This window comes from Carcharhinus amblyrhynchos, chromosome 2, assembly GCF_965287045.1.
Source record: "Carcharhinus amblyrhynchos chromosome 2, sCarAmb.v2.hapA, whole genome shotgun sequence".
Classification (NCBI taxonomy): Eukaryota; Metazoa; Chordata; class Chondrichthyes; order Carcharhiniformes; family Carcharhinidae; genus Carcharhinus; species Carcharhinus amblyrhynchos.
In genome coordinates this window covers 121,817,930-121,830,055 of record NC_137325.1, presented here as the reverse complement: position 1 = coordinate 121,830,055, position 12,126 = coordinate 121,817,930, and the positions used below count along the sequence as shown (strand labels likewise).

The window sequence follows — 12,126 nt, the reverse complement described above, 5'->3', positions numbered from 1 at the left end:
GCTTCGCAACCAGTAAATTACTCTTGAAGTGCAGTCATACAGCAAATTAAATGCATATCTAGTTGATTTGTTTTTGATGGTGGTTGAGGAAGGAGTGCTGTTTGAACGCTGAGAAGTCCTGACCTTCAAACGGTGCTGTAGAATCTTCTGTGGCCATCTGAATGAGCAGATAGGGCATTAGGAAGAGATATTAATTAAACTAAAGAAAGCAACTCCAATGAGACAGCACTGCCCTCAGTTGTACTGCAATCAGGTATAATCTGAGATTTTTGTCTGTGATTGTGTCCCGGAGTGCGATTTCAGAGATGAATTTTTTAAAGAATTGTTCATGGGATGTGGATTTCATTGGCAGGACCAGCATTTATTGTCTATCTCTAATTGCCCTTGGAAATTGCATTACAAGAAACAAAAGTTCAGCACAGGACCAGGCCCTTCGGCTCTCCAAGCCTGTGCTGATCATGATGTTCTAACTAAGCTAAAAAAACCTTCTGCCCTGATTCAGCCTGTATCCCTCTATTCCCTTCCTATTCATGTACCCATCCAGACGCTTCTTAAATATTGCTAACTTGCCTGTTTCCACCATCTTCTCTGGCAGCATATTCCAGGCCCCCATCACACTCTTCATGAAAAACTTTCCCCCACACATCTCCCTTAAACTTTCCCACTCTCAACTTGAACCTGCCTCCTTGTACTTGACACATCCACCCTTGGAAAAAGTCTGACTATCCACCCTGTCTATGCCTCTCATAATTTTGTAGACTTCTATCAGGTCTCCACTCAGCCTCCATCTTTCCAGTGAAAACAATCCTAGTTTATTCAATCTCTCCTCACAGTCAACACCCTCGAGACCAGGCAACATCCTGGTGAAGCTTTGCACTCTCTCCAAAGCTTTCACGTCCTTCTGGTAATATGATGACCAGAACTGCACACAATACTCCAAAATGCAGCCTAACCAAGGTTTTATATAGCTGCAATTTCCCAACTCTTGTACTCAGTGCCCTGGCTGATGAAAGGAAGCACGACCTCCTTAATTGCACCTACATTGCCTCTTTTAGGGAACAATGGACCTGCATGCCCAGATCTATATGCTAATGTTCCTGAGGGTTCTGCCATTTACAGCATAATTCACACCTACATTTGATAATCCAAAATGTATCACTTCGCTTTTGTTTGGATTAAACTCCATCTGCCATGTTTGTGCCCAGGTCTGCAATCTAGCTATGTCCTGTTGTATCCTCTGACAATATCCGGCATTCTCAGCAACTCCACCAATCTTCATGTCAACCGCAAACTTGCTAATCAGACCATCCACATTTTCCACCAGTCCATTTATTTATACTACAAACATCAGAGAACCCAGCACTGAGCCCTGTAGAACACCACTAGCTACAGATCTCCATTCTCAAAAAACCCTTTCATCGCTGCTATCTTCTATAATCGAGCCAGTTTTGTATCCATCTAGCCTGCCCACCCTGAATCTCATGTGATTTTAATTTTTGTACCAGTCTGCCATGTGGGACCTTGTCAAACACCTTCTAAAGTCCATATAAACTACATCCACAGCCCTTCTCTCATCAATTAACTTTGTCACCTCTTCAAAAAGCTCAATCAAGTTATCGAGCCATGTCTTTTCCTGTACAAAATCAAGCTGCCTGTCATTAACTAGTACATTTTCCTCCGAATTTGCATATATTCTGTCCGTCAGTATCTCCACACCACTGACATCAGGCCTGTAATTTTCTGGATTATCCCTGCTTCCTTTGTTAAACTTGGGAACTACATTGGCTATTCTCCAGTTCTCTGGAATCTTGCCTGTGGCCAAAAAGGATGTGAAGATACCTGTTACAGTCCTAGCTATTTCTTCCCTTTCCTCCCGCAGTAACTTGGGATAGATCCCATTTGGCCCTGGGGACTTGTCCATCTTTATGCAGTTTGGGATACTCAACACTTCCTCCTTCAATATACTGACATTCTCTAGAGCATTTGCACACCTATCACTGACTGTAACATCTATCATGTCCTTCTCCTTGGTAAATACCAGTACAAAGTACTCATTAAGGATCTCACCCACTTTCTGTGACTCCATGCATAACTTTCCTCCTTTGTTATTGAGTGGGCCTACTCTTTTTCTTGCTCTTAACATATTCATAAAAATCCTTTGGATGCTCCTTGACCCTATTTGCTAAAGACATTTCATAGCCCCTTTTAGCCCTTCTAATTCCACATTTAAGTTCCTTTTTACTCTCGCTATGCCCCTCAAGTGCTTCACCATTTCTTAGATGACTAGACCTGTCATATGCTTTCTTTTTCCTTTTGACTAATGTTACAATTTCCCTTATCATCCATAGTTCCCGAATCTTGCTATTTTTATTCTTCTTTTTGAGGGGTTCTGAAAGTATTCCTCACGTAGGTGGGGAAAGAAATGGAAATTCCATTGTCTTTTGCTTTTAGGTTTAGCTTTGTACAATAAGAAGTGATTATATTTTTGACAACCTGGGATGAAACCTGGAATTCACATTCTGTTTTCATAGAAGTGTTCCCAGTGATGGGGGAATCCAGAACTAGGGGTCATTGTTTGAGGATTAAGGGCAAACTTTTTAGGACTGAGGTGAGGAGAAATTTCCTCATCAGGGAGCGGCCAATCTATGAATTTCACTACCGCAGAAAGTACCAAAACATTGTGTGATTTCAAAAAGGAATTAGATAAAGATCTTGGAGCTAAAGGGATCAAAGGATATGTGGGAAGGTGGGATCAGGAGATCGATGGTGATCATCAAAATGAATAGCAGAGCAGTCTCGAAGGGCCAAATGGCCTACTCCTGCTTCTATTTTCTGTGTTTCTACGTGATGATTATCTGAAGATTACAGCACACAAAAAATGATTTGGAATATGTTGTTATGGTCAATATCAGGTGTGGCTTGCACATAAATTGTAATATTACCATCTTGGTAAAACAAAATCTTAAAATATGTAAAAACAAAAATGTGAGTTTTTGTGAGATAATACTTGATAGGAGATTAGTAATGTTATCTTACATTGAGAAGATTTGAGTAACACTGGAGTGTGCTAACTCCTTTTAAACCTAATGAGATTGTTGAACAGCAAGTGCAATGTAAATGTATTCGCGTTGCAGTAATAGGTGAAGGAGAGTATTTTGCATTCTATTATGTTTTATGCACTGTATTTTGAAGTGCGAATTGAAGAGCTGTGATCATTTTCTTGTAGGACCCTGGGGTTACTGGTGAAACGTCTGGAGAAAGGTGGTAAAGCTGAGCGAGAGAAGCTGTTTAATGAGAATGATTGTATCGTCAAAATAAATGGTGGTGATTTGAGAAATACACGATTTGAACAGTACGTATCTTGTCTACATGGTGCACATTGAAGTATAAACCCTACAGTAAGATATGCCACACCTTTCTCTGTATTTTGCGAAAAGTATATGATTCAGCTGTTCTTCCTTTGCAATATGTAATTCATTTTGCAATTTTGCTTCATGCATTCATGTTAACAGGTGCATAGCTGTTAATCTCATGGCCTACATCAGTAATAAGTGTTATTTGCTGATGTAATTAATACCTTTCTATCCAGTTAATATTTATGCAGTTGCTGCATTTGCATCAAAAAACCCTTCCATGCAATATAATTAATGATGGTAATTATGTTAATAATTTCTGTTAAGACTGACAGCCTTAATTCGTTAATTTCCCATCCTTCTTAAATCTAGAGCGCAACATATGTTTCGCCAAGCCATGCGTTCGCACATTATTTGGTTCCACGTGGTCCCTGCAGCAAATAAAGAGCAATACGAACAAGTGTCGTTTGCCGAAAAAAATACCTATTACTCCAATCGAATCAACGCAGATACCCAGCCCAGTGATCGAAAGAGTGCTGTAAATGCAAGCTTTGATGAAATGCCACAGAGGTTATCAAGAACTGGCACTGAGGCCGATCAGACTGCTTCCTATTCTCATCTACCTCACAATCAGAACTCGGTGTCCAAACCTCCAACGGGGCAGAACCTAACTCCCCAAAGATTGAGTTCTACACCTGTCACTGGATTGGGCACCAAAAAAGTAGGAAAGAAACTCAACATCCAGTTGAAAAAAGGTAAGAAAGCGATATGTGCTGTACTTTCGTAGTCCTGATCACCAAAGTATTGTAGACATTCTGCTTCATGGAATTCATTGGAATGTTTTAAGGAATTGTGTGCAACTGAAAAGAGTCATGTTCTAAACTCAGTTAAAGCTGGCATGAATCAATCCAAATGGATTCAAGAAAGACATGACTTTCAGCAATTTTTCTTCCTTTACAATTTTAAAACCGGAATACATCACAGTGGACAGGGGTATTTTAATTTCTTATATGCAAGACTGAACGTTTCATACCACTGAAACACTAAATTAAGTAATCATTATATTCTTGAACTATTTCCAATATACTACTACTATGTGCTGTGATGTACAGTTTATATCTAGTTCTGATACAGTGGACTCCAGCCATAAATCACACCACAAAGCCATTCAATATGGCACCTTTAATCTGGTGCAATATTTTAAGGGTGCTAAGTAGACTGATGCTGAGGAATACTGGAAGATCTTAATTGATGACTTTGAAGGAACTTAAGAAAGTTGAGAGTGCTCGTACGGTTGGGTTTGAAACTCAGTCATTGGGACTTTGGTCACTGGGTTCGCATGGCAAATTTCCATTCCTGAGAGAGATTCATGAACTGGTTGAATTTTTACTTGAACACAGCAGCCCAGAAAGTACCAGGTTTATTGAATTCAGCTTGGTGGGTTTTGAATTTATGATTTTGGGTTGCCATTGCCAATATTTTCACCAGGATGCTGTTTATCTCGGTGATGGAATTTTCCATCTTGTGTTTAGCTGGATAATGTTTGGGTGTGTTAGCAACGTGGTAGATTCGCAGGCTATCAACACAAAAGTGATTATGTATTTGAGGGTGACAGTGGAAAGGTAGAGTTAGAAAAGCTGACCCTGTTCCTGTAGATTATGTTGCTAAGGACCAACATGTAAATGAGAAGGAAGGCATCTATATGGCACCTTTCAGGACCACTGCAATGCTTTGCAATTATTGTGGTAATTGACTGTAGTTGGAACTGGAGAAGGTATGCGTGGAGTTCCACAAAGTGCTGTTTGCTGAGGCAAAGTAGAGGATATTACATAGGCTATCAAAAGTCTAGTCAAAGAGTTGGGCTTTACAGAATGGTACAGAGGGAGTTGAAGTGGAAGTGTTTTGGGAGAGAGATCAAGTGTGGAGATCAATCTAATGAAGGTATAGCCAATGATTGTGGTGGTGTGAAGGGAACTGATGTAAAAAGAGGCTGGAGTCCGAAAAATGGAGACATAGGAACGTAAAAACTAGGAGCAGGAGTGGACCATTTGGCCCTTTGAGCCTTCTCCGCCATTCATTTTGATCATGGCTGAGACTTCACAGGAAGTTACAGATGTGAAGAAGAGTAACTCAAGGAGGGATCTATAGATAAGAATTTATATTTGAAACTTTGGGGAGACCTGGAGCTAACATGGTCCTACGTTAAGAAGAGTGCTGAGCTGTGAATTATGGAAGGTGATGTCAACTCTCAAATTATCTATTAAGTCTAGATTTGGCCTAATTCATGATCTTTACTTTGGTTTTTGCATGGTGATTCAATATGACTATGGTGCCTCTGGTCCTAAACAGTTCACTGCATCGTTTGTTGTTGCCATGGATATATTCAAAGTAGTGGAGGGAAATATGCAACTTTTAATTATTCTGTTTGTCCTGTTGAAAGGATATGACTCCTGTAACATTAACTTAGGTTCCTAAAGTGCTGCATTCTTTCCCACCACGTTCCCTTTTAGATGTGACTGATCTGCACTCATTATACAACTCTGCACTTTTTGTTTGATTATTCCACTCTGCATTGATCATTTTCCTTTAGGTTGCATTACGTCAGTGTACACAGCCTGAAATACTCTTGCATGCAAGAGCCGATCGTTACATTGTGATCTCTATAACTTTGGCAGTGAAAAGCTTCTTTCAATTAGCCAAAGACAACTTCATTTCTTTCACAAATCTCACCACCAACAAGTACTGTAATGCTTCCACCTTTAGACCTCCTTCATTATCGGCAATCTTATAAATAGCAATGCTTTTATATAGTGCTTTATATCAGAATGTCTCAGTGCTTCACAGTGTTAGATGACTTTATTTTGAACTGAGTGATCGTTTCTTAGGCAACTATATCTCCTCTAACAAATACATTTCCTCAAATCTAAAGCTGCCTCAAGAAACCTGGTCTCTTCTTGTGCTCTTTTACCTGAATAAATCACACAGTGCTGGAAATCAATACACATTGGACGGTATCTTTCATCAAAATATTGTTCCCTGGAGAGTCAGGTCTGAGGAAATCCTTACCCCCACTTTCTTCCTGAAATCTTTAGGCTTTCAGAACCAAGCTTGATGTCAATGGATTGCTATTTTCTGATTTACTTCATCTGCCCTCATATTATTTTGACATTTGTGGTGTCTGCACTTTGGGTTGGCCCATCACCTTGTTTTCTTTTCTCTCTCAAAGAAGAACTGTTTTGTACATGACGTGTGGGAATGTTTGAGGTTAGCCAGTGAAATGTGGTTTATAAAGTTTCATTTCTCAGCAACGACATCACCTGCTGCAGTGAGCACTAAAAAAAGCACAAGCCTAATTTTTTAATTAAGTATTTACTTTTGCTAATTTCATTCCGTTTCTAGCCTCCACCATTCTGCTGGTCAGAATGGTGTGGGGCTGGGGGGGACGCGCACACTGAATTTTAGGGCCAGACCCCTCAGAAGATGTACTGCAGGAACTCACGATGGCTCCTTAGGAAACACATCCCAAACCCACAATGGCTACCGTCTAGAAGAAGAGTGGCAAATACTGGGAACGCCACTGCTGGAGGCTCCTGTCCAAGTCATTCACCAGTCTGACTTGGAAACATATCGCCATTCCTTCACTGTCACTGGGTTAAAATCCTTGTATTCCCTCCTTAACAGCACAATGGGTGTACCTACATCTCGGGGACTACCATGGTTCAAAAAGGCAGCTCACCACCACTGTCTCGAGCGCAACTTGGGATGGACAATAAGTGCTGGCCTAGCCAGCGATGCTCACGTCCCATAAATTAATTTTTTTTGAAAAGTGAAACCAAGAAACATTTCAACACCCAAAAGGCGATGGAAATTTGGAATTCTACTTCACTAATGGCAAGTGATTCTGGATCCATTGTAATGGATCATGGGTAGAGGGGGGGACTGATGGTGTTAAGATGGTGGTGTGGGCTCGTTGGGCCGAAGGGCCTGTTTCCCGGGCTGTTTTTGTTCTTTGTTCTTTTGTTCTTTGTAAATTTTAAACCTAAGATTGATAGTTTTCTCTTATTCAATGGTATCAAGAGACATGGAGTCAGCCCAGTAATAATAGGCTGGCAGAAGCTAAATAGCTTACTTGTGTTGCTAAATCCTGCCCAGTCTGTCCGTATCAGGGGCCTAAAATGCTGTAAGTGTCAGAACATGGAGAGTTTGAACATTTTAATTTGAAATTCATAAACATTTAACAGCTTCACAAAACAATACTCTCTCCTCTTTTGTTTGATGGAAATAAAAATCCTGAACATCTTCACTCAGATAGCTATTAGAATGTGGAACTTGATATCACATAGAGTTGCTGAGGTGAAAAACATAGCATAGCTTTGAGGGAATGCTAAAGTAAGTACATGAGAGAGAAAGGAATAGAAGGTAATATTTGATATGATTAGATGAAGCAGGTTGGGAAGGAGAAATTGTGTATGGAACATAGACACGGGTAAAGATCAGCAGTCTGTTTCTGTCCTCTAAATGTTAGAAGAATCAAATTGGGTTGTCGGTCTGGTTCACTGATCCTCAGTTTACATAGTGGTACCTGAAGAGAGGATGTAGGACTGTTTCAAAAAAGAAACAAATTCAGGTGACACTGGAAAAGGAAAGAATAATGATTAAAAAAAACTTGGGTAAAACAGGCAAAAAAAATCAAAAGTAGCAAGACAAATGCTGAGATCAACAAACAAACATGGGAGCGTGACCGGGTAATTGGAGAAAGTGGTGAAATACAACCAGATAGAAGTTAATTTTGCAAGTTAATACATACAAAGTCTTACAAATCCGACTTTTATCCTCCAAACTCCATTCCCTTGCTGCCAACTCTGTTCCTGTCCCTGGTAACAGAAAGAGACTAAACCAGTCTGTTTACAGTATTGGTGATGTGGAGATGCCGGTGTTGGACTGGGGTAAAACAGAAAGAAATCTCTCAACACCAGCTTAAAGTCCAACAAATTTATTTGTAGCAAATGCCCCAAGCTTTTGGAACACGTTGTTCCTTCGTCAGGTGGATGGCAGTTCTGATCACAAACGGGGCACAGTGAGACAAACTCAATTTACATACATAATGACATAATATTGGTGTCATATGAGTCCCAGCATGAGCTTCTGACCATGAATTAATCACCAACAACTTAGATCTCTCAACATTGCTCCTATCTCCGCTCAGCTGCTGAAACTCTCACGTATCTTTGTGTCCTCAATGACTTCAACACACACCTGGATTAGTGTCCCTTATGGGCACAACCATTTGAATGAAATAATTTCTCCTCATCTCAGTCCTAAATGATCAGCCCCTTGTACTGAGACTGTGTTCCTGTGTTTTGGAGTCCCTAAACTTTTGTTATGATCCCAGCTGATGTTATGACCGGGTGGAATTCTGGTTCAAAAGATAACTTTTTTTAATTTCTTTTAACAAATGTGAAGGAAGAGTCACAGGACTGTTAACTAGTTTTCAAAACCAGAAAAAAGAATACCAAACATGAAAAAATTGGATTCATTATCATTTACTCTCTTGTCTAAACAAACACACAGGTTTTGGGATTAACACTGATGACAAAATATGTTTGAAGCTACAATGATCTCGTTAATAAACAGTCCTTTTTTAAAGTACACAGGGTGACCATGGTCAAATACACACACACTGCTTTGAACCCAAGTTAGTGTCTATGGATCTTTCTTCAGAATCACCCTCCAGATGATTGCCATATGAAAGCTTCCAAACTTCACTCCTAGAAACAGGCTTTAAAATTTTCTGTCATCATAATACTTTAACTTTGCAGGTTGAATTCTGAGATCCAGTCCAGGGTTTACAATTGATTCTCTTACACAAAGCTTCCACTTCACTTTTTAATCATAAATCCACTCCAGGGGTTTGAATCACCCTTCTCAGGATTTGTTTGTTTTGACTGCTGTTCAAACGGTCACAATTGCTTTAACTTCCAATTCCCAGATTCTTATTAAAATTACGTTGAAGTTTTAGCGACCTCTGAATGTCTGCTGTCTCATTTTAAAATGTAGTTAATTGCAATTGTCTCTCGCTCAGAGCCATGTGTTTAATCTTCCTTGATTTCTTCTGAACAATATCTTGGTCTTTGTTCTCATAACTCCAGTTGTCAGAAATCTTTCTGTCAGTTCCCTGGCATTCACTCCTCTGTGACCTATTTTTAAAGAGGCGGCATAGTGGCACAGTGATTAGCACTGCTGCCTCACAGCACCAGGGACCCCGGCTTAAATTCTGGTCACTGTCTGTGCAGTCTGTGTCTACGTGGGTTTCATCCAGGTACTCCAGTTTCCTTCCACTGTCCAAAGATGTATGGTTTAGGTTGATAGGCCACGCTAAATTGTTGCTAGTGTCAGGGAGTAGTTGGGTAAATATGTGGGGTTACAGGAATAATGCATGGGTGGGACTGTGGTCATGCAGACTTGATGGGCCGAATGGCCTCCTTCTGCACTGTAGGGATTCTATGATTTTATATTCCAGCTTTCATTTAAAAATTAAGGACAAAGGAAGGCTCTTCCTTTCTGGGAAGTGAGTCTGTAGTTGCTAAGCAAAGCCTGCAACTATTTATTTTGCACATTTTAAACCTCTCTATGCACAATTGAATCTCAGTTGGAATTGAAACCAACCCCCATACATACAGGCACTTCGCCCAGTATGAAATCTAACAATAGTTATTTTTTAGTTTACTTTATTTTTTAGTGTCGCAAGTAGGCTTACATTAACACTGCAGTGAAGTTACTGTGAAAATCCCCTAGTCACCACACTCTGGAGCCTGTTCAGGTACACTGAGGGAGAATTTACTGTGGCCAATCCACCTAACCAGCTTGTCCTTTGGACTGTGGAAAGAAACCAGAGCTCCGAGCAAAAGCCCACATGGACATGAAGAGAATGTGTAGACTCCACACATTGTGACATGGGCCAAGAATCGAACACAGGTCCCTGGCACTGTGAGACTGCAGTGCTAACCACTGTACCACAGTGCCACCCATATATAGGTTTCCCCCAGGCATAAAAATATTCAACTAAATACATGTAAAACAATGTCTTATTTCTGATGTGTTATCCATACAAATATAAATCCCTTAAAACTGCCTTTGGTTCCTTAATGTGGAGATGTTGGCGTTGGACTGGGGTAAACACAGTGAGAAGTCTCACAACACCAGGTTAAAGTCCAACAGGTTTATTTGGTTGCACAAGCCACTAATTTCAGAGTGCTGCTCCTTCATCAGGTAAGTAGGAGTTCTGTTCACAAACGAGGCATGTAAAGTCACAAACTCAATTTACAAAATAATGGTTGGAATGCGAGTCTTTACAGTAATCAAGTCTTAAAGGTACAAACAATGTGAGTGGAGAGAGGGTTAAGCACAGGTTAAAGAGATGTGTAATATCTCCAGCTGGGATCGTTAGTGAGATTTTGCAAGCCCAGGCAAGTCGTGGGGGTTACAGATGGTGTGACATGAATCCAACATCCGGGTTAAGGCTGTCTTTGTGTGCAGAGCTTGGCTATGAGTTTCTGCTCAGTGACTCTGCGCGGTCATGTGTCACGAAGGCCATCTTGGAGAATGCTTACCTGAAGATCAGAGACCGAATGTCCATGATCACTGAAGTGTTCCCCAACAGGAAGAGAACACTCTTGCCTGGTGATTATCGAGCGGTGCTCATTGATCCGTTGTTGTCGTGTCTGCATGGTTTCCCCAATGTACCATGCCAGGATTTTGCCTGGTATGGTGGGAAGGTCTTATGAGGAAAGGTTGAGGGACTTGAGGCTGTTCTCATTAGAGAGAAGAAGGTTGAGAGGTGACTTAATAGAAGCATATAAGATGATCAGAGGATTAGATAGGATGGAGAGTGAGAGCCTTTTTCCTCAGATGGAGATGGCTAGCACGAGGGGACATAGCTTTAAATTGAGGGGTGATAGATATTGGACAGATGTCAGAGGTAGGTTCTTTACTCAGAGTAGTAAGAGCATGGAATGCCCTGCCTGCAACAGTAGTGGATTTGCCAACATTAAGGGCATTTAAATGGTCATTAGATAAACATATGGATGATATTGGAATAGTGTCGGTTAAATGGGCTTTAGATTGGTTTCACAGGTCGGCGCAACATCGAGGGCTGAAAGGCCTGTACTGCAGTGTAATGTTCTATGTTCTATGCCTCGGGACATTTTTTCCCAACACTATGTGTGACCTCCGTGACTTGCCTGGGCTTGCAAAATCTCAATAACTGTCCCAGCTGTAGACAGCATACATCTCTTTAACTTGTGCTTAACCCTTTCTCCACTCACATTGTCTGTATCTTTAAGACTTGATTGTAAAGACTTGCATTCCAACCATTATTTTGTAAATTGAGTTTGTGTCTTTATATGCCCTGTTTGTGAACAGAACTCTCACTTACCTGATGAAGGAGCAAAGCTCTGAAAGTTAGTGGCTTGTGCTACCAAATAAACCTTTTGGACTTTAACCTGGTGTTGTGAGACTTCTTGCTTTGTTTCCACTGTGCTAAGAAACCAATCTCACAGTGTCCACCCAATCAAGTCCTGTCAGAATTTTGTAGATTACAATCAGATCGCCTCTCATTCTTCTAAACTCAATTTATACAGCCTCTCGTTATAGATCAATCCCTTCAACCCAAGGAGCAATGCAGTGAACCTTTGCTCTACCACCGTCGGTGCAAGTGCAGCCTTTCTTCGACGTGGAGACCAAAATTGCACACGCTACTGCAGATGCTTCGTCA

The 12,126-nt window shown here is 40.7% G+C and overlaps 1 protein-coding gene across 8 annotated transcripts in view; it reads left to right on the top strand.

The window, feature by feature from the left end:
* Nucleotides 1-12,126, top strand: part of pard3aa (par-3 family cell polarity regulator alpha, a) — an 800,310-nt gene that overhangs the window by 477,683 nt on the left and 310,501 nt on the right. For all 8 annotated transcript variants that reach the window (XM_080212204.1, XM_080212186.1, XM_080212194.1 and 5 more), the window contains exons 8-9: nt 3,227-3,352; nt 3,726-4,108. In XM_080212204.1, coding sequence (XP_080068330.1) covers nt 3,227-3,352; nt 3,726-4,108 — 509 coding nt within the window. The remainder of the gene's footprint in view (nt 1-3,226; nt 3,353-3,725; nt 4,109-12,126) is intronic.